Source organism: Lolium rigidum, chromosome 6 (assembly GCF_022539505.1).
Source record: "Lolium rigidum isolate FL_2022 chromosome 6, APGP_CSIRO_Lrig_0.1, whole genome shotgun sequence".
Lineage (NCBI taxonomy): Eukaryota > Viridiplantae > Streptophyta > Magnoliopsida > Poales > Poaceae > Lolium > Lolium rigidum.
The window spans coordinates 354,644,682-354,668,378 of NC_061513.1; the positions used below are offsets into that span (position 1 = coordinate 354,644,682).

The 23,697-nt window shown below is 45.2% G+C and overlaps 1 protein-coding gene across 1 annotated transcript; it reads left to right on the forward strand.

Annotated features, from left to right (window-relative positions):
• The first annotated feature begins 1,434 nt into the window (after window positions 1–1,434).
• LOC124664987 (GDSL esterase/lipase At5g45910-like) lies at window positions 1,435–5,498 on the forward strand. Its single transcript, XM_047202388.1, has 7 exons — window positions 1,435–1,475; window positions 1,575–1,652; window positions 1,763–2,088; window positions 2,203–2,418; window positions 2,523–2,671; window positions 2,749–3,022; window positions 5,281–5,498. Exons 1-7 carry the CDS (start codon window positions 1,435–1,437, stop codon window positions 5,496–5,498), a joined length of 1,302 nt encoding a protein of 433 aa, XP_047058344.1.
• Window positions 5,499–23,697: the final 18,199 nt, after the last annotated feature.

The window sequence follows — 23,697 nt, forward strand, 5'->3', positions numbered from 1 at the left end:
TGTTGCTAGCCGTCGTGCATAGCATTACAAACAAGTGTAAGCAAATCGTTAGCTACGTTACACAATTAATACACACACTAACTCCCGTGCCGATCAATAATCAAGCTACAACGACATGCCTTGCGCGGGCATCGAAGATTGCGTTTGCACGCCAGCGCTGGAATACTGATCAAGGATAAGTGCCTCCGAACCAGCAGGTGGGGCTACAAAGCCAAGTAACTCGTCGATACTGAAGTTCAGCTGATCTGGCAGCTCGAAATCCGTGAACTCGTCGTCGATGTTGAAGTCCTGCTGATCCGGCAGCTCGAAATCCATGAGCGACTCATCGCCGGAGAATGATCCTTGACCAAACGGTACCATCTCTACCGCCGGCGCTGCACCACCGTACTCATTCATCAGGCTTGGGGCTCCTTGATCTGGTGATGCTGTAGCTCCAGGACCTGCGTATCCTCCAGCGTCCGCGTCAGGGAAGCTCCAACCGTAGTCGTAGACTTGATTTGAGCACGACGTCGCGGCCGGCCTTGCGCTGCCGTCATCTTCATCATCTACAAGATCCAACACTTGCGCTGCTGCACCATCGTACTCATTCATCACGCCTGGGGCGCCAGGCCATGCATATCCTCCAACGTCCGCACCTGGAAAGATCCAACCGTACTCGTACTCGTAGACTTGATCTGAATACGCCGTAGTAGCCGGCCATGCGTTGCCACCATCTTCATCATCTACCACTTCCGCTGCAGGGAAGACAGGGTTGGCCGCAGAGATGAGGTCGGGCTCTGCTGTCTCGTGCGCGCTACCGTCGTCGCCGCGCTCCCTCCTTGAGTTCTTGCCATGTCCACTGAGCCGGATACGGTACAGCCTCTGCGACGACGAGGCGAGATGGTCCGGGGCCGTGATCGAGTACTCGTGCATGACCCATCCCGTGCTACCTTTCTCGCCGTTGCGGTGGAAGTTGAGCATGTATTTCCTCCAGGTGATCTCATCCGTGCCGCCGATGCCGGGGACGCGCAGCCTCTCGCCGTCCACGACGGGCTTCTGCCCTTCCCAAGACCCGCCGACGCAGGTTCGCTTCTGCCGATTTCCTTTGTCGTGCTTCGTGTGTCCGTTGGCGAAGAAGAAGGTGTCGCCCTCCCGCTTGTGTTTCTTGAGGAGGTCCCATGGCGCCGCGCTCAGCAGATCGTCCTCCTCGCAGATCACGCCGTCTAAGGGGAGCGGCTGGCGAAGGATCCGACGCAGCAGGTACAGCTCCACCAGCTCGTCGTCGTCAGGGTCGAACTTGAACCCCGGTGAGAGGCCAAGGCCGCGCACGTCCTGCGTCTCCTCCATGGTGCTCCTTGCTACCTAGGGTTTGCTGGATGGAGTTTCTCTGTGTGAGAGGTCAAGGCCGAGCACGTCCTGCGTCTCCCCTCAGGGGGCTATTTATGCATGCTGGGCATGCAGGGCACCACGTATCTCCGAACTGGGTTCCAATTAGAGTAACTTGATGGCAAAGTTTTGACATCAACCGGCCGCCGAGATACATGTAAAATTCTGTTATTCTGTTAGTATCCATTTTATAATCGGATTCAAATCAGAATTGGAAAACTTGCCGCAAAGTTTTCACGTCAACCAGCACTCCGCCCGTGGTCCGCCGTGTGGATCAACCGATCAACGTACCACCGAGGAACGGCGAGAGTGACACACGTACAGTTCAAATCTGCAGTGACGTACTTGTACTTCAGATCGATGGAGCCTATAAATGTCGATGCATCTTCAACTCCAGGCAGGCCAGAGCCAGAGGATATCGGACAAGCGCACAGCTGCAAACGTTCTGGACGTCATCTCTATCAGGCAAGTTAGCAAAAATGCTGACCAAGGCGGCAGTGGTGTCCGTCCTGATCTTCCTCCTCACCGCTGCCCGGCATGGTTCCTCCTCCCGGAGCTACAACGCGATATACAACTTCGGGGACTCCATCTCCGACACCGGCAACCTCTGCACCGGAGGCTGCCCGTCGTGGCTCACCAACGGCCAGCCGCCGTACGGCGACACCTACTTCGGCCGCCCGACCGGACGCTGCTCCGATGGCCGGGTCTTAGTCGATTTCTTAGGTATGTAAATGTAATTAACCTTGGCGCGCATCTGTACAGTGTGCATATCAACTGTCAAGTAGTATGGAGTATGGACTAAGGAGTAGTACGATCTTGTGTACTGTACTTGTGCAGCTGAGTTCTTCGGTCTGCCCCTGCTCCCGCCGTCCAAGGCGAACGGCACCGACTTCAAGAAAGGCGCGAACATGGCCATCATCGGCGCCACCAGCATGAACTTGGACTTCTTCCAGTCTCGCGGCCTAGGCAGCAGGATATGGAACAACGGCGCCCTGGACACCCAAATCCAGTGGTTTCGGCAGTTCCTGCCTTCCATCTGCGGCAGCGCCGCTGGTGAGTGCTCCACGCCTTCGATTCTCGATTTCACTGAGCTTGATCATGTGGCATATAAGGAATGTGCCTAAATGCTGTAGCACCGAACCACTCTGTGTCTGCAGATTGCAAGAGCTACCTGAACGGCTCTCTGTTCATCTTGGGCGAGTTCGGGGGCAACGACTACAACGCCCCGATCTTCGGCGGCAAGGGCGTCGACGAGGCCATCAGCTACGTGCCGCAAATCATCGACAAGATCACAGGCGGTGTAGAGGTACAGTAATTCCTGAAAACTTACGAGCCGACATATATGCCAATTTTTTAAGTACGTACACGCGGGAAATTACACAGACGCTGATCGGGCTGGGCGCCGTGGAGGTGGTGGTGCCGGGCGTGCTGCCGATCGGGTGCTTCCCTCTGTACCTGACACTGTACGGGAGCTCCAACCAGAGCGACTACGACGGGGACGGCTGCCTGAAGCGCTTCAACGACCTGTCCATCTACCATAACCAGCTGCTCAGGCAGGGGATCTGCGACCTCCAGAGCAAGCACACCGGCGTCAGGCTCATGTACGGTGACTTCTACTCGCAGGTCACGGAGATGGTCCGCTCTCCGGTGAGCTTCGGTAAGTACATGCTCGATCACGCCGTCGCATCTACTCCACACAATGAACCTATTTTCGTGGCATTAGCAAAAATAGTATACGTACTCCAGTAATTAAGCAGTTAACGTAAGCACCAGCTCCACCGCAAAAAAAAAAAAAAAACGTAAGCACCGGCTGCCTCCTGCGAGTAGATCAATACGCGGACGTCAGTGGAGGTGTCCGAATTGTCACAGGCCGGGCAGCTTGTTTGGCTTCGCGCTTGCAAGTGTCCTACGCATGATCGTTTCTCCCCAGATATGTACACGGTGTGTAGTACGGTTGTACACCAGTCTAGCAGGAAAGAGGCGAAAAAAGACATCACCAAACCCTTATAGCTGTAGGGCATTAATTTCTCCTTCCCTATATGCGCAAAGAAAAGCTGCAAGCGGCTGCCGTGACGTTGTCAGATTTATCCAAATTAAACGGATATAGGAGAGAATGGTCGGTGGCGAGCTCACGAGTTAGGATGTTAGCGCCGAAGGGGACGGCATCGATCAAACGGGCGTCATATCGTAACTGCTGGAAATAGAGAAAGAGACGCAAGGGAGGAGAAGTGGTAGACTGATATCGCAGACGTTGGTGTCACGAGATGTTGCGGGGAGATGCTGTATAGACATTAGGGCATCTCGAACGGAGGCCCACAATCGGGTAGATGGTATCCGAATCTATTTGCGCGGAATCATGGCAAGGTCCAACGACAAACTGCAAACAATTGGCTTTGCTTTAGCCTTGTCCTCCCTTGGTCTTCGTGAGCCCGTGCATCGGTGACCGTTGGAGAGGAATTGGCGTGGGTCCACACGGTCACCCACCTCCTGGTGCTTCTTAAATGGGGATGTCAACTTATCATCCCCACCACTTCCAACTCCACTTCATTCTCCATCTCCACTCAAATCCTAGCCCGCGCAAAAACCTTGGCTATACGTAGCAAGGGCGAAGGGGCCGTTGGTTCTTTCTCGGTCGCAATGACCACGAGGTGGGGTCGTCTTTTAGCAGTGGCGGCCGATGTTTCTTCCGCCCCCCGGTGGCCAGGCCACCATGATCAAATCCCAAACCACGCTCTCAACGCCGCATGTACATGGAGGTCAAGATCACGCGGTAGCTCGCGGAGGAAGGCCACCCGCTGCCATGGCCAAACGTCCCACAACGGCATATGAAGCAGGCACGTGTGTCGGTGCCAACCATCCCCACACGTGGCCCGGCTCATCGTCGAGAGATCATGCGACACCATGCCTTTCTCCCGTCGGATCTACAGCAGGACCCTGCCTCCACCGTCGATCCATCTCTGTGGGCGCAATGGTTCCAAGCATCACATGAAGATCATCGTCAATCCATCAAGGCCCACATGGAGGGCCTCAACGACGACGACTACGAGCAGTATGAGGAGCCATCAGAGCCAGGGCAGGTGCCGACAATGAAAGAAGAGAAGCCGGAGCAGCCATCGAAGGATTGGGCGGGGTATGTATTCCCACTCCAAAATGCGGGTGGACCATTGGTTGCACTACCGCGGCGCTTCCACACAAGACACACCAGCTGCCGTTGCTGCCGTCGTGCGAGCACGAGCCAGCGATGGAGTACCCGACAGAGGAAGGCGGCGACTACGAGCCTCGCGATGGTGACCACGGCGAGACAGCGAGGGTGGTTTCAAGACGTGGTGGCGTGTGCTAGTTGGCCGTAGGTTGGGTGAAGCACTCCAGATCGTCTGGGGTTGTGGTTTTGGGGGTCGGGAGGAATCACCATCGGCTCGTCTGATACCGACCCAGTGACGCCCGCGGGTGCCCCATTTCCTTCCTGGAAGGCGCCGGGTGTACCCCTACCACTCCCCTCCACATACCGGGCAAAACCCTAGGACTAGTTGGGGCAGTAGTGGCGTTGTCGTTGCTTGTTTGTTAAAGGGTGTTGCTTGATATGTGGCGTTTCAGTGTGGTAGGAGCATGGTGGGACTTCTCCGGAGGATGCGGCAGTTACGGGCCATCTTTGTTTACGTCGATCTTCCGGTGTAGGCATTAGTTTCTTTTTTCTTTCTGGGTTTTTTTCTTTTGGGCTTGTTTGTGTTGTGGCCCCCACAATGCTCGTTTGTACCGTGTGATTGTTATATTTATATAGTAGGGCGAAAATCTATTTGGAAAAGAGTTCAATTTATTTCCCTCGCCAAAAACTGAAATGTATATTTTAATTTCATGCAACTTTCACTAGATTCTTCACCAATGCTACCTAGATTCACATTGCACGGTGTTTTTCAGGATTGAAATACGGCCTGAAAGTTTGCTGCGGCGCGAGCGGGGAAGGGTCCTACAACTACAACAACCAGGCGAGGTGTGGCATGTCCGGCTCAAGTGCCTGTGGGGATCCCGAGAACTACTTGAACTGGGACGGCATTCACTTGACCGAGGCTGCCTACCGTTCGATCGCGTATGGGTGGCTCACGGGCCCCTACTGCACGCCTGCCATTCTGCATTGAACTTACTGGTCAACAATAATGTATATCACGCACGGTAATAATGCTATGGAATGTTATGAAGAACGTAAATAGTGGCGAATGATCTTTCTGTAGAGATAGGAGATCGCTATGATGTCCAAATACATAATTGTAGGATGAGAGTAAAACAACGGATACCTCTCTATGCAAACGTATTAATGGATTTGTGTAACTTGAAAGTACACCTCTGGGTTAATAACACATTTTGTACCACCATCTGGACTCACTACCATTCTCTTCTTTGCATTAAAATATATATGATAAAACCATACAAAATAATTGATAACAGAAATATATGTCTACTTACGTCTTGTACAAAAGAGGATTGCTTCATATATTTGTACATTTCTTCTAATTTTCAAGAATCTTCACTGATTTAGCCAACTGTTACATGTTTTTTTTTTACCATAAACAGTTATTCACAATAGGTATAATCGGTCCTGCATTCCTTCCTTTAGGCTGGTTTTTGCTCTATGTATGATCTGTGAAATATATTTGGTCAGTGATAACGCGTGAAGCACACGTCCGTTGGGAACCCCAAGAGGAAGGTGTGATGCGTATAGCAGCAAGTTTTCCCTCAGTAAGAAACCAAGGTTATCGAACCAGTAGGAGATGAAGGCCACCTGAAGGTTGTTGGTGAAGGAGTGTAGTGCGGCGCAACACCAGGGATTTCAGCGCCAACGTGGAACCTGCACAACACAACCAAAATACTTTGCCCCAACTTAACAGTGAGGTTGTCAATCTCACCGGCTTGCTGTAAACAAAGGATTAAACGTATAGTGTGGAAAATGATGTTTGCTTGTGAAGAACAACAGAGAACAGAGATTGCACTTGATTGTATTTCAGATGTAAAAGAAAGGACCGGGGTCCACAGTTCACTAGTGGTGTCTCTCCAATAAGATAAATAGCAGGTTGGGTGAACAAAATACAGTTGGGCAATTGACAAATAAAGAGGGGATAAAAATGCACATACATATCATGATGACTAATATGATATTTACTTAGGGCATTACAACAAAGTACATAGACCGCTATCCAGCATGCATCTATGCCTAAAAAGTCCACCTTCGGGTTAGCATCCGCACCCCTTCCAGTATTAAGTTGCAGACAACAGACAATTGCATTAAGTATGGTGCGTAATGTAATCAACAAAAATATCCTTAGACAAAGCATCGATGTTTTATCCCTAGTGGCAACAAGCACATCCACAACCTTAGAACTTTCCGTCACTCGTCCTGCATTCAATGGAGGCATGAACCCACTATCGAGCATAAATACCCCCTCTTGGAGTCACAAGTATCAACTTGGCCAGAGCCTCTACTAGCAATGGGGAGCATGCAAGATCATAAACAACACATATATGATAGATCAATAATCAACTTGACATAGTATTCCATATTCATCGGATCCCAACAAACACAACATGTAGCATTACAAATAGACGATCTTGATCATGATAGGAAGCTCACAAGATCTAAACATGATAGCACAAGAGGAGAAGACAACCATCTAGCTACTGCTATGGACCCATAGTCCAGGGATGAACTACTCACGCATCAATCCGGAGGCGGGCATGATGATGTAGAGCCCTCCGGTGACGATTCCCCTCTCCGGCAGGGTGCCGGAGGTGATCTCCAGAATCCCCCGAGATGGGATTGGCGCGACGGCGTCACAGTAACTTTTCTCGTATCGTGGCTCTCGGTACTAGGGTTTTCGCGACGGAGAGTTTTTATAGGCGAAAGTGCAGAGTCGGGAGGCGGCCGAGGGGCCCACACCACATGGCGGCGCGGCCAGGGCTGGGCCCGCGCCGGCTTGTGGTGTGGGGCCACCTTGGCCCCTCTCCGTATCCCCTTAGGTGTTCTGGAAAGCTCCGTGGAAAATAAGACCGTGGGCTTTTGTTTCGTCCAATTCCGAGAATATTTCCTGTGTAAGATTTCTGTAACCAAAAACAGCAGAAAACAGGAACTGGCGCTTCGGCATCTTGTTAATAGGTTAGTGCCGGAAAATGCATCAAAATGATATAAAGTGTATGTAAAACATGTGAGTATTGTCATAAAACTAGCATGGAACATAAGAAATTATAGATACGTTTGAGACGTATCAAGCATCCCATGGCTTAGTTCATACTCGCCCTCGAGTAGGTGATACGTCTCCGACGTATCGATAATTTCTTATATTACATGCCACATTATTGATGGTATCTACATGTTTTATGCATACTTTATGTCATTATTATGCGTTTTATGGAACTAACCTATTGACGAGATGCCGAAGGGCCAGTTCCTGTTTTCTGCTGTTTTTGGTGCAGAAATCCTAGTAAGGAAATATTCTCGGAATCGGACGAAATCAACGCCCAGCATCCTATTTTCCCACGAAGCTTCCATAACACCTGAGAGTTGCCAGAGGGGGGCCACTGGGCCCCCAGATGACAGGGCGGCGCGACCCAGGGGGGGCGCCCCCCTAGTGTGTCACCGCCTCGTTGCCCCTCCGACTCCGCCTCTTCGCCTATAAAAAGGTCCCTGACCTAAAAACCACGACACGTTCGACGAAACCAGAGAAAACCTTCCAGAGCCGCCGCCATCGCGAAGCCAAGATCTGGGGGACAGGAGTCTCTGTTCCGGCACGCCACCGGGACGGGAAGTGCCCCGGAAGGCTTCTCCATCGACACCACCGCCATCTTCATCAACGCTGCTCGTCTCCCATGAGGAGGGAGTAGTTCTCCATCGAGGCTCGGGGCTGTACCGGTAGCTATGTGGTTAATCTCTCTCCTATGTACTTCAATACAATGATCTCATGAGCTGCCTTACATGATTTAGATTCATATGAGTTTTGTATCACTATTTATCTGTGTGCTACTCTAGTGATGTTATTAAAGTAGTTTATTCCTCCTGCACGGTGTAATGGTGACAGTGTGTGCATCGTGTAGTACTTGGTGTGGGCTATGATTGTGATCTCTTGTAGATTATGAAGTTAACTATTGCTATGATGGTATTGATGTGATTTATTCCTCCTTTCGTAATGTGAAGGTGACAGTGTGCATGCTATGTTAGTACTTGGTTTGGTTATGTTGATCTGTCATGCACTCTAAGGTTATTTTCACACTCCGGATCTCGGCTACTAAGCTATTTTCACCGTTGTAAGTACTCGAAGCTATTTCCTTTAGATCCTGCAATTGCATCTTTTTGTTTCTTGTTTTACACTAGTAAGGCATAATGGAATACAACTATGAGCTTTTTAATTTATTTCCTAAGTTAAGACATGAATTGTGTGATGCAAAAATTAAAGAACCTATGGAGCCTCAATTGCATGCTAGTAGCAATGTTATTAGTATGAACGCAATCACTGCTAATGCTATGGATAAGTCTAAGCTTGGGGAAGCTAGTTTTTGTGATCTTTTTAGTTTCCCATCTTTAGGGGAGAAAATTTGTTCTGATAATGCTTTATCTCCCATATGCGATAACTCTAATGATGCTTGTCCACCAACCGCAAGTACTGCTTTCAAGATACCCATGAAAATTATTGAACGTGTTATTGATAACTCGCTATGAAGGGGATGGAACTGTCCATCCTGGAGATCATTTACTGTTTTTGCATGGATTATGCGGGTTATTCAAGTGTGCAGGTATCTCTATGGATGAAGTGAGGAAGAAGCTATTCTCTTTTTCGTTGTCTGGTAAAGCGGCGCATTGATATAAATTGTTGAAGAATAGTCATTCTCTTGGTTGGGAGGAAATTGTACCTCTCTTTTATTCTAAATTTTATCCTCCTCATGAAGTGCATATTGATAGGAATTATATTTATAACTTTTATCCTCGTGATGGAGAGAGTATTTCTCAAGCATGGGGGAGATTGAAGTCACTAATGCTCAAATGTCCCATTCATGAGCTCCCCCGTAATGTTATTGTTAACAATTTTTATGCGAGGCTTTCAGGACAACACAAGGACTATCTGGATGCCTGTTCAGAGGGATCTTTCACAAGAAAGGAGGTTGAAGCTAGGTGGGATCTTCTTGATAGGATTGAGGAGAATGCTGAAGGATGGGAGAACAACAAAGGTGAAGAGTCAGGTATAAATTATGATTATGAATGCATTGAAGCTTTTATGGATACCGATAAATTTCGAGATATGAGTGCTACTTATGGTCTTGACTCTCAAGTTGCTGCAAATCTTTATAAAGCCTTTGCTTCTCATTTTGAATTGCCTAAAAAGAATTTTGATAAGTATCATGAACCTTTTAAAGAGGCTTGCATGAAGGATGAAATTGTTGTTAATGATTGCAATAAGCATGCTCAAACTCCTAAGAATGCTATTTCCTATAAGCATGTTAATTTTTGTGGAATGCATAGACCTTGTGGAATTAATCAAATCAAAGATGAATATTGTATCCATCATATTAATGAAAAAAACTAGAAAGTGGGCTAGGGCTCTAGATGATCTTGGTAAAAAAGTTTGTGCCCTCTATCCTTTTATTTGTGAAGTTTGCCATGAAGTGGGTCATTTTAATTTTCAATGCTCCACCAATGATAATTTGAACGCAATGAGTGCTGCAAATTTGTATTGTGATGATGAAATTACTCCTAATCAACATGATGAACTCACTTTATTTTTGTGGTGTGAAGAGTTATCAAGGAAAATTTCTTTGTTAGATATTAATGATCTTGATATTGATGATGTCCTGCATGGGTGTTTTTCTTATTGCATTGATAATAGCTATACAAATACTTACATACAAAATATTTTAGAAGATGACACCTTGCCAAATTATGATAGGACCGCTGTGTGTTTTTAACTAATTAATGAAAAGGAGGAATCCTCCCAAGTTTCTTCTATTGTTTCTGAATGTAAATCAGGTTATGCGGACAAGCCACCCTTCAAGCCTCTTCCTCCTAAAGAAGGGAACGAGGAGAAGGAAGAGAAGAAGAAGAAGGGAACGAAGAAGAAGAAGAAGAAGAAGAAGAAGAAGAAGAAGAAGGAGAATAAAGAGAAAGAGGTAACGGCATATCCCCGCGTGAATGAGATAACGCTAGGTAACCGTAAGTATGTTGCTCCTAATGATTATTATGATAATGAATCTGAATACAATGATCTTCCTATGCCCTTTACATACATTAGTGATCATGATTTGAATGAGCACACTACTTTTGATATTGCAAATCTCTGGGAAACCAATTCTGAAAATGATGATGATAATAATTGCCATAGTATCAGTGCTATCCATGCTTCCTCCCATAATGATATAGAAAGCTCTAAGCTTGGGGAAGAGGTGTTTGAAAATCCTTTTGCTACTGATCATTATGTGTTTGATACATCTCCTTCTAATAACAATGATGGTATGGTCACAGATAAACCGACTGTGAAAGATAACTATTCTATTTCTTATGACGACACTGTGCCGCCGACCTTTAATGATTATTATAAAGAATGCTATGATATAGGTTATAACTATTCTTATGAAACTTGTCATAGTTATGATTGGATTGCCAAAAACAATTCCCTTAATATGCAACTTGTTTACCATGTTCAAATTCTTGATAATAATCTTGCTCCAACTACTATTAATGAGAAGAAATCTTCTTACGCCGAAATTAATGATACCTTTATGCATATGAACCATGATAAGAATGTTTTAAGTGATGGTTATATTGTGGATTTCATCAATGATGCTACTGAAAGTTATTACGAGAGAGGGAAACATGGGTATATGCATCTTAATAATATTAAGTTTCCCCTCTTTATGTTGAGAATCTTGAAGTTACTCGTGTTTTATCCTCTTATGCTTGTCACTTTGTTCTTCATGAATTCATTTGTATGCAAGATTCCTTTTCATAGGAAGCATGTTAGGCTTTAATTTGTTTTGAATTTGCCTCTTGAAGCTCTCTTTTGCTTCAAATACTATTTCTTGCGAGTGCATCATTAAAACTGTTGAGCCCAACTTAATGGCTATAAAGAAAGAACTTCTTGGGAGATAACCCATGTGTTTATTTTGCTACAGTACTTTTATTTTATATTTGAGTCTTGGAAGTTGTTTACTACTGTAGCAACCTCTCCTTATCTTTATTTTGTTGCATTGTTGTGCCAAGTAAAGTCTTTGATAGTAAGGTTCATACTAGATTTGGATTACTGCGCAGAAACAGATTTCTTGTTGTCACGAATCTGGGCCTAATTCTCTGTAGGTAACTCAGAAAATTATGCCAATTTACTTGAGTGATCCTCAGATATGTACGCAACTTTCATTCAATTTGAGCATTTTCATTTGAGCAAGTCTGGTGCCTCTTTAAAATTCGTCTTTACGGACTGTTCGTTTTTGACAGATTTTGCCTTTTATTTCACATTGCTTCTTTCGCTGTGTTGGGTGGATTTCTTTGTTCCATTACCTTCCAGTAGCTTTGAGAAATGTCCAGAAGTGTTAAGAATGATTGTGTCACCTCTGAACATGTGAATTTTTGATTATGCACTAACCCTCTAATGAGTTTGTTTCGAGTTTGGCTGTGGAGGAAGTTTTCAAGGGTCAAGAGAGGAGGATGATATACTACGATCAAGAAGAGTGAAAAGTCTAAGCTTGGGGATTCCCCGGTGGTTCATCCCTGCATATTTCAAGAAGACTCAAGCATCTAAGCTTGGGGATGCCCAAGGCATCCCCTTCTTCATCGACAACTTATCAGGTTCCTTCTCTTGAAACTATATTTTTATTCGATCACATCTTATTGCTTTGCTTGGAGCGTCTGTTTGTTTTTGTTTTTGTTTGAATAAATGTTTGTGTGGGAGCGAGACACGCTCTGCTGGTTCATATGAACACATGTGTTCTTAGCTTTTAATGTTCATGGCGAAGGTTGAAACTGCTTCGTTAATTGTTATATGGTTGGAAACGGGAAATGCTACATGTAGTAATTGATAAAATGTCTTGGATAATTTGATACTTGGCAATTGTTGTGCTCATGTTTAAGCTCTTGCATGATATACTTTGCACCCATTAATGAAGAAATACATAGAGCTTGCTAAAATTTGGTTTGCATAATTGGTCTCTCTAAGGTCTAGATAATTTCTAGTAAAGAGTTTGAACAACAAGGAAGACGGTGTAGAGTCTTATAATGTTTACAATTTGTCTTTTATGTGAGTTTTGCTGCACCGGTTCATCCTTGTGTTTGTTTCAAATAACCTTGCTAGCCTAAACCTTGTATCGAGAGGGAAAACTTCTCATGCATCCAAAATCCTTGAGCCAACCACTATGCCATTTGTGTCCACCATATCTACCTACTACATGGTATTTCTCCGCCATTCCAAAGTAAATTGTTTGAGTGCTACCTTTAAAATTTCCATTCTTTACCTTTGCAATATATAGCTCATGGGACAAATAGCTTAAAAACTATTGTGGTATTGAATATGTACTTATGCACTTTATCTCTTATTAAGTTGCTTGTTGTGCGATAACCATGTTTCGGGGACGCCATCAACTCTTTGTTGAATATCATGTGAGTTGCTATGCATGTCCGTCTTGTCTCGAAGTAAGGGAGATTTACCACTCATTTAATGGTTAGAGCATGCATATTGTTAGAGAAGAACATTGGGCCGCTAACTAAAGCCATGAATCATGGTGGAAGTTTCAGTTTTAGACATATATCCTCAATCTCATATGAGAACATTAATTGTTGCTACATGCTTATGCATTAAAGAGGAGTCCATTATCTGTTGTCTATGTTGTCCCGGTATGGATGTCTAAGTTGAGAATAATCAAAAGCGAGAAATCCAATGCGAACTTTCTCCTTAGACCTTTGTACAGGCGGCATAGAGGTACCCCTTTGTGACACTTGGTTAAAACATGTGTATTGCGATGATAATCCCGGTGATCCGAGCTAATTAGGACAAGGTGCGGGCACTATTAGTATACTATGCATGAGGCTTGCAACTTGTAAGATATAATTTACATGATACATATGCTTTATTACTACCGTTGACAAAATTGTTTCATGTTTTCAAAACCAAAGCTCTAGCACAAATATAGCAATCGATGCTTTCCTCTTTGAAGGACCATTCTTCTACTTTTATGTTGAGTCAGTTGACCTATTTCTCTCCATCTCAAGAAGCAAACACTTGTGTGAACTGTGCATTGATTCTTACATACTTGCATATTGCATTTGTTATATTACTCTATGTTGACAATTATCCATGAGATATACATGTTATAAGTTGAAAGCAACCGCTGAAACTTAATCTTCCTTTGTGTTGCTTCAATACCTTTACTATGAATTTATTGCTTTATGAGTTAACTCTTATGCAAGACTTATTGATGCTTGTCTTGAAGTACTATTCATGAAAAGTCTTTGCTTTATGATTCATTTGTTTACTCATGTCATTACCATTGTTTTGATCGCTGCATTCATTACATATGCTTACAATAGTATGATCAAGGTTATGATGGCATGTCACTCCAGAAATTATCTTTGTTATCGTTTACCTGCTCGGGACGAGCAGGAACTAAGCTTGGGATGCTGATATGTCTCCGACGTATCGATAATTTCTTATGTTCCATGCCACATTATTGATGATATCAACATGTTTTATGCATACTTTATGTCATTATTATGCGTTTTCCGGAACTAACCTATTGACGAGATGCCGAAGGGCCAGTTCCTGTTTTCTGCTGTTTTTGGTTCCAGAAATCCTAGTAAGGAAATATTCTCGGAATCGGACGAAATCAACGCCCAGCATCCTATTTTCCCACGAATCTTCCAGAACACCCGAGAGTCGCTAGAGGGGGGCCACTGGGCCCCCAGATGACAGGGCGGCGCGGCCCAGGGGGGCGCCCCCCTAGTGTGTCACCGCCTCGTCGCACCTCCGACTCCGCCTCTTCGCCTATAAAAAGGTTCCTGACCTAAAAACCACGACACGTTCGACGAAACCAGAGAAAACCTTCCAGAGCCGCCGCCATCGCGAAGCCAAGATCTGGGGGACAGGAGTCTCTGTTCCGGCACGCCGCCGGGACGGGGAAGTTCCCCCGGAAGGCTTCTCCATCGACACCACCGCCATCTTCATCAACGCTGTCGTCTCCCATGAGGAGGGAGTAGTTCTCCATCGAGGCTCGGGGCTGTACCGGTAGCTATGTGGTTAATCTCTCTCCTATGTACTTCAATACAATGATCTCATGAGCTGCCTTACATGATTGAGATTCATATGAGTTTTGTATCACTATTTATCTGTGTGCTACTCTAGTGATGTTATTAAAGTAGTTTATTCCTCCCGCACGGTGTAATGGTGACGAGTGTGTGCATCGTGTTGTACTTGGTGTGGGCTATGATTGTGATCTCTTGTAGATTATGAAGTTAACTATTGCTATGATGGTATTGATGTGATCTATTCCTCCTTTCGTAGTGTGAAGGTGACCAGTGTGCATGCTATGTTAGTACTTGGTTTGGTTATGTTGATCTGTCATGCACTCTAAGGTTATTTAAACATGAACATTGAATATTGTGGAGCTTGTTAACTCCGGCATTGAGGGTTCGTGTAATCCTACAGAGTTAGTGGTGTTCATCATCCAACAAGAGGGTGTAGAGTCTAGCATCTATCTATTTATTCTGTTATGTGATCAATGTTGAGAGTGTCCACTAGTGAAAGTATGATCCCTAGGCCTTGTTCCTAAATATCGCTATCGCTGCTTGTTTACTTGTTTTACTGCATCTTTACTTCTCGCAATATTAATACCATCAACTGCACGCCAGCAAGCACTTTTCTGGTGCCGTTGCTACTGCTCATACTTATTCATACCACCTGTATTTCACTCTCTCTTCGCCAAACTAGTGCACCTATTAGGTGTGTTGGGGACACAAGAGACTTCTTGTATCGTGATTGCAGGGTTGCTTGAGTGGGATATCTTTGACCTCTTCCTCCCTGAGTTCGATAAACCTTGGGTGATCCTCTTAAGGGAAACTTGCTCGTCGTTCTACAAACCTCTGCTCTTAGAGGCCCAACACCGTCTACAAGAATAGAAGCACCCGTAGACATCGATAGGTAAACGATAACAAGGATAATTTCCGAAGTGACATGCTCGCTATCATAATCTTGATCAATACTATTGTAAAGCATATGAGATGAATGAAGTGATTCAAAGCAATGGTAAAGATAATGACTAAACAACTGATCATATAGCAAAGAATTTTCATGAATAGTACTTTCAAGACAAGCATCAATAAGTCTTGCATAGGAGTTAACTCATAAAGCAATAAATTCTTAGTAAAAGGTTTTGAAGCAACACAAAGGAAGATATAAGTTTCAGTAGTTGCTTTCAACTTCAACATGTTTATCTCATGGATAATTGTCAACACAAAGTAATATGATGAATGCAAATAAGCAAATATGTAAGAACTAATGCACAAAGTTGACACAAGTGTTTGCTTCTAAGATAGAAAGAAGTAGGTAAACTGCCTCAACATAAAGTAAAAGAAAGGGGCCCTTTCGCAGAGGGAAGCAGTGATTACTCTTGTGCTAAAGCTTTTTATTTTGGAAACATAGAAACAATTTTGTCAACGGTAGTAATAATTCATATGTGTTATGCATAAGATATCCTATAAGTTGCAAGCCTCATGCATAGAATACCAATAGTGCTCGCACCTTGTCCTAATTAGCTTGGATTTCCATGGATTATCATTGCATTACATATGTTTCAACCAAGTGTCACAAAGGGGTACCTCTATGTCACATGTACAAAGGTCCAAGGAGATAGATCGCATTTGATTTCTCGTTTTTGATAGATCTCAACTTGAGGACATCCGTACCGGTAAAACATAGACAACAGATAATGGACTCCTCTTTAATGCTTAAGCATTCAACAACAGATAATATTCTCATAAGAGATTGAGGATTAAAGACCAAACTGAAACTTCCACCATGATACATGGCTTTAGTTGGCGGCCCAATGTTCTTCTCTAACAATATGCATACTCAAACCATTTAATCATGATAAATCACCCTTACTTCAGACAAGACGAACATGCATAGCAACTCACATAATATTCAACAAAGGTGTAATAGTTGGTGGCGTCCCCAGAAACATGGTTACCGCTCAACAAGCAACTTATAAGAAATAAGATACATAAGCGACATATTCAATACCACAATAGTTTTTAAGCTATTTTCCCATGAGCTATGTATTGCAAAGACAAGGAATGAAGTTTTAAAGGTAGCACGCAAGCAATTTACTTGGAATGGCAGAGAAATACCATGTAGTAGGTAGTTATGGTGGACACAAATGGCATGGGTTTTGGCTCAAGGTTTTGGATGCACGAGAAGAATTCCCTCTCAGTACAAGGCTTTGGCTAGCAAGGTTGTTTGAAGAAAACTCAAGTATGAACCGGTACAGCAAAACTTACATAAGAACATATTCCAAGCATTATAAGACTCTACACTGTCTCCTTGTTGTTCAAACACCTTAACCAGAAAATATCTAGACTTTTAGAGAGACCAATCATGCAAACCAATATTTCAACAAGCTCTACGATAGTTCTCCACTACTAGGTTCAACACTACATGATGCAAGAGCTTAAACATGATCTATTTGAGAGCTCAAAACAATTGCCAAGTATCAAATTATTCAAGACAATATACCAATTACCACATGGAGCATTTTCTGTTTCCAACCAAATAGCAATGAACGAACCAGTTTTCAACCTTCGCCATGAACATTAAAAGTAAAGCTAAGAACACCAGTGTTCATATGAAACAGCGGAGCGTGTCTTTCTCCCACACAATGAATGCTAGGATCCGAATTTATTCAAACAAAAACAAAAACATATAGACGCTCCAAGTAAAGCACATAAGATGTGACGGAATAAAAATATAGTTTCACTAGAGGTGACCTGATAAGTTGTTGATGAAGAAGGGGATGCCTTGGGCATCCCCAAGCTTAGATGCTTGATTCTTCTTGAAATATGCAGGGATGAACCACGGGGGCATCCCCAAGCTTAGACTCTTCACTCTTCTTGATCATATTATATCATCCTCCTCTCTTGATCCTTGAAAACTTCCTCCACACCAAACTCAAAACAAACTCATTAGAGGGTTAGTGCATAATAAAAAATTCACATGTTCAGAGAGGACACAATCATTCTTAACACTTCGGACATCACCCAAAGCTACTGAAAGTTAATGGAACAAAGAAATCCATCCAACACAGTAAAAGAGGCAATGTGAAATAAAAGGCAGAATCTGTCAAAACAGAATAGTCCGTAAAGACGAATTTTTTAGATGCACTTAACGTGCTCAGATGAAGAAGCTCAAATTGAATGAAAGTTGCGTACATATCTGAGGATCACTCATGAATTTCGCAGATTTTTCTGAGTTTCCTACAGAGAGTTCTACTCAAATTCGTGACGAGAAGAAATGCGTTTCGCGCAGAAATCCAAATCTAGTATCAACCTTACTATCAAAGACTTTACTTGGCACAACAATGCAATAAAGTAAAGATAAGGAGAGGTTGCTACAGTAGTAAGAACTTCCAAGACACAAATATAAAACAAAATTGCAGAAATAAAACTATGGGTTGTCTCCCATAAGCGCTTTTCTTTAACGCCTTTCAGCTAGGCGCATAAAGTGTAACTCAAGTATTATCAAGAGATGAAGCATCAACATCATAACTTGTTCTAATAATATAATCAAAAGGTAACTTCATTCTCTTTCTAGGGAAGTGTTCCATACCTTTCTTAAGCGGGAATTGATATTTAATATTTCCTTCCTTCATATCAATAATAGCACCAACAGTTCGAAGAAAGGGTCTTCCCAAAATAATGGGACAACATGCATTGCATTCAATATCCAAGACAACAAAATCAACGGGGACAAGGTTATTGTTAACCGTAATATGAACATTATCAATCCTCCCCAAAGGTTTCTTTATAGGATTATTAGCTAGATTAACATCCAAATAGCAATTTTTCAATGGTGGCAAGTCAAGCATATCATAGAGTTTCTTAGCCATAACAGAAATACTTGCACCAAGATCACATAAAGCATTACAATCAAAATCATTGACCCTCATTTTAATGATGGGCTCCCAACCATCTTCCAACTTCCTAGGAATAGAAGTTTCAAGTTCTAATTTCTCTTCTCTAGCTTTAATGAGAGCATTTGTAATATGTTTTGTAAAGGCCAAATTTATAGCACTAGCATTAGGACTTCTAGCAAGTTTTTGTAAGAACTTAATAACTTCAGAGATATGACAATCATCAAAATCTAAATCATTATGATCTAAAGCAATAGGATTGGTGCCCCTGACGTGGGCATTACCCTTCGGGTAACCGACATTGCCCTATCCCGTATTGTCCAGTTGGAGGCCCATGAAGGCACTTGGAGGCAAGGCGGGCCACTTGGATGGCGCACCAGAAGATTCCTTGGCAGGCAAGATAACGAGGCGGCTGAACAATGAAAGATTAGATCTAAAGCATAAACCTAGTCGTACTCGGTTAGACCTCTTGAGACCTGGCCTCCTATATAAAGGTCAGGAGAGTGGCTGCCGAGGGACAATCAACCTTAGCAATCAAGGCCACCAAAAAGTCTAGAGCTAGGTCATCATAGCACTTAGCCTTTCGACGAGATCTCAGCCGAACTATTCGGCACCCCATTGTAACCCAATATCTTCATAATCAAGAACAGACAGGCGGGACGTAAGGGTTTTACCTCATCGAGGGCCCCGAACCTGTGTAAATCGCTCTCCCCGCTTGTCCGTGAACCGATGTCTCGTGTCGGCTTGCGGGATTCCATCAACCCTAAGCCCCAATCGAGAGGGCATTGCCGAGGAGTACCCTCGACAATTGGCGCCGTCTCGTGGGAACCTCGTCGGCACAAGATCGGACATCGGCAGAACCCGTCATGTCATCGGCAACTTCGTCAACACCATCGTCACTAAAATTGGGAAGCCCGATTCGCTTCGGCTCCTATGAATTCACCCCGCAGAGCGACTCGTCTCGCTCGACCTTCTCCGATCTGCAAGGCAACATGGAGATGACCTTCGGGAGCGTCCACTACAACGTCAACTCGGAAGGAATCCTTCGGCTGCTGGAGTCGCCCATCTCCAGATCAACGATTCCAAGCGTGTCATCATCACTCGACCTTTCGGCTGGTCTGACAGGCTCGACGAGTTCGCCCGCGCCCTCGACTCCCCGTTTAGCGTCGTCCATGTCGGTTGGATCCGACAATCCCGCATCCTCGGAGTTAACCTCGTACTACCGCTTGAACCTGCGACACCAGGCACGGGCTGGGATCGAGCGACACACCGGTCATCTGCAATGCCCAGTATTCGTCGGGAGAGGACAGTGTCGACAGCATCGTCCAAGGTGTCACCCGAGGAGCGGCGCACCATCAAGTTTACGTTGCTAACAGGGGAGACGGAGATCGCACCCCCCGGTCCAGCAGGCGAGCCAGTTTTGAGAACAACGCCAGCAACAACAACAGCGACCACACCATCGCAGAGGAGGAGTGGGCAGCAGCCAAAGCAGCCGTGCTTAACAACACGCCGCTCCCAGCAGGAACCACGGTTGGCACCCTCAATGCTTACCATTCTATATTGGAGAAAAACCGGGAACGATTATTCAAGGAACAAACCACCCTCGAGAGACGCCTATCTACGGCAGACCGATCCAGCGAACGACGAAGAGGCTCGCAAGGAAGCGCCTCTCGAAGTACTCAAGGGGCAGGCAAGCATCGATCGAGACTATCTAGGCTATCGGAAGATGATGCCAGAGAAATAACATCGAACCTGACCAAGTCCTTCATGACCACGGACACCGCGGGCATGCCACGGCAAAAACCATCGCAGGAGCGACCGCCAACCTCGCTGCATACCTCATCAATCAGCGTCCTGAAGGATCCATGGCTCAAGCCCATCGAGGCGCCCTAGAAAGTCTCGCGATATTGGGAGATAACCTAGTCCCGCGGAAGGAAAAGGCCACGTTGCCGGCTAGTGGCTCAAAGCATCATGCGAGAGATGCTTGGGACGAGATTACTCAGAGCAGGATCGACAAAGCAAGGAGACGACGCGCCGCCAGGGAGGAGTATGACACTGATTCTTCGGATGAGAGTCAGGAGAACGACGGCGAGCTCAGAGGAGCCGATTGTTTAAGCGACAAAATCCGTGAGGCGATGCCACCAAGAAAGTTCAAACCTACCCCTACTGACGCTGCCAAATACGATGGGCAACAAGAGCCAAGGTCCTGGATAGACGACTATCTGCAGACTGTGATTCTGCACAAGGGGAACCAGATAGCAGCAATGCAGTGCTTGCAGCTTTACCTAAAGGATTCAGTGCGAGCCTGGTTAAGGGGTCTGCCGAAAGGTTCTATCAAATCATGGGACGACCTAGTAGATGCCTTCGTTGCCAATTTCCAAGCAACATACAAAAGACCCGTCGGGATTGAAGAGTTACGGCATTGCCAGCAAAAGCAGAAGGAATCGATGCGCTCATACATCGGGAGATTCACCAAACTCCTAAATGCTGCCGAAGACGTATCTGTCGACAGAGCAATCGACGCCTTCAGCGATGGCATCCGACGGTAAAGCTACATAGAAGAACTCGAGCGCAAAAAGCCAAAAACCATAACTAAGTTAATGGAAATCGCCAACAGCTGGGCTGATGGTGAAGACAACGTGCGAAAGCCGCGACAGTGCAGTGACGACGAAGATGATGACCAGCCGAAGCACGACTCGGGTAGTCGAAGGGATCGTCACAAGAGAAGGAAGAACCGCAGCTACGACGATAACAACCTGGTAGCCACAGGATACTCCGATCGGCAGGACGATCGATATGACGATAGAAGAGATGATCGACAGGACGGTAATCGGAACAACTCTGGGAACCGTTGCAATTATAAACCACGACAGCAAAGGACTCCCGAACTGCCCTATGCCGAGCAGATCAACGCTCCCTGTTACTTGCACTCGTATGTCGATTCTAAGGACGGCAAAACGAAGTCAAGCCACTTGCTCAGGGACTGTCGGCAGTTCATTGACATGCACAAACTCATCCAGCGGGCAGGCCAGCTGACGCCACCACCACCCCCACCGCAGCATCAAGTCCAGCGGGCTCAACCTCATCAACCCAACGAGGCGTTTCCACCACCACGTGGGCAGATGAGCATGATCCATAGGACAGGTGTCTCGAGAAGAGAAATGAAGAAGCTCACCCGACAGATTAACTTGGTAGAAAGTATCATGGCGAACATCCCCGAGTATGTCGAGTGGTCCTCTCAGAACATTACGTTCAGTCGAGCAGATCACCCGATGATCATATCGAAACCAGGACACGCTGCCCTAGTAGTCGAAACGCAGGTCGGGGGATTCAAGATGAGCAAAGTCTTTATGGATGGTGGAAGTGGATTAAACCTGATATTCCTCGACACGATCAAGAGTATGGGGATCACCATGAGAATGCTAGAAGAATTGGACACCCGCTTTCATGGGATTCTCCCTACTTCACCGGCGTACTCTCTTGGCAAAGTTTACCTGAACGTCGTCTTTGGTAAATCCGACAACTTCAGGAAGGAAAAGATCGAGTTCGAAGTCGTGAACTGGGAGTCGCAGTATCACGCTATACTCGGCAGGCCAGCTTATTCTAAGTTCATGGCTGTACCACATTACGCATACCTCAAGCTGAAAATGCCTGGGAACAACGGGACAAACATTACAGTCTATGGAAGTTTTTCATGCTCGGACAATTGTGATCGAGACTTTCAGAGGATTGCTGCAAAGTTTGGACTGCGGCAGGAGATTACTGACCTTCCTTCGAAGTCATCGTCACGCAATACTAAAGAGGAAGAACGCGTCAGAGGAGCGAAGAAGATGCTAGCCGACCTTGCCCTTGAAGCTTCGGCAGCACAAACTTCTGCAGATAAAGCTTCAGCAGCAAAAGCTTCGGCAGCTGATGGCACAGAAGACTTAGGAGACGGCAAGACACTAGCAACCATCGTTCAGGCTCCTGGCGAAATCAACAACGCTTCGGCAACCACTAACATGGTGAACAAGCCAGAAGATGAGAAGAACCCCTTCATTGCCTAAGCAATTTACTAGCTTTTAGTCTTTCCCTTTACTTTTAACAGGGCCCCTCGTTTTTGCCATCTAGCCTCGTGTTTACTTTATTAATGAGAATTTAATCCCTTCATAAGCATTGCAGCGATTCGGAGCATCTAAACTGCACCATCGTAAACCTTGCCTACGCCTTTTGGTGAGCAATGGTGTAACGTAATATGCGGCAAACAACCGGGCTCCGAAAAAGCCTCTATGAGTGCTAAAAGGATGCAAAATAAAACAGGACACCAACCTTTCTCTTTGCTATAGATGCCTCTACGAGCGCCGAAAATAGCAAGAGTTTGGAAATACACATAAACACAACCCACGTTCGATATTTTACTTATGGAAATATCAAAGAACAACGGGCTCATCGACAGATTCACTGCACCCGAAATATTCGGGAGTGACCTATCGAAGCATACATCGGTTGAAAGAAAAGTTGCGCATACAACAGGTTTAGCAAAACCCGCAACACGAGCTGATCACTCAAATGATTTGCTGACCAACGAATACATATACGTCCAAACGAGCAATTAAGATTTGCTCCTTCCAAACTTGCTAACGGCATGAACACGGTAAAAATACATATACATGTATCTACCGACCAAAAGGGCTTAATTACAAAATACAAACGCTTGGATGAAGTAGCCAAAAATACCTATTTACAAAACAACCTTAACCCCTGAAATCACCCTTGTGGAGTTTCTCTTTCCTCAAGTACCTTCGAGTCCTCCTCAAGCTTGTCAACAATTATGTTGGCGGGTAACAGAACATTCGGATACAGTGTCTCCAAATCACCAGTTGTGTTGGCGATAGACAGCAAGTTCGCTGAGGGATAACGAGCAAGGACAAGGGCAAGTGTAAACCTGGCCCCCGCAAAGACCTGAGCTCGCACCAAGTCCCGAATCTTTTTGGTATTTCCAAACTCCGACATCAAAGTCAGTAATGTAGGAGGGAGCGCGTTCAAAGGGAACATAGTCCTCCAAATTACCCTTAGGGCTTTGTAGCACTTGTCGAAGAAATGGTGGACCTGTTGAACCCGATCCTGAAATTGTGCGACAGCCGAAGCTTTCGAGTGCTCTCGCCCGAAAATTTCTTCGGCTGACGACAGCTGGGTCAACGCGTGTACACGCTC

Coding starts and splice junctions, on each gene's coding strand:
- LOC124664987 (XM_047202388.1), top strand. CDS start 1,435: ATGCAGGGCACCACGTATCTCCGAACTGGGTTCCAATTAGA. Junction 2,419..2,522: donor CATCTGCGGCAGCGCCGCTG/GTGAGTGCTCCA, acceptor CTGTGTCTGCAG/ATTGCAAGAGCTACCTGAAC. Junction 3,023..5,280: donor CCGCTCTCCGGTGAGCTTCG/GTAAGTACATGC, acceptor GGTGTTTTTCAG/GATTGAAATACGGCCTGAAA.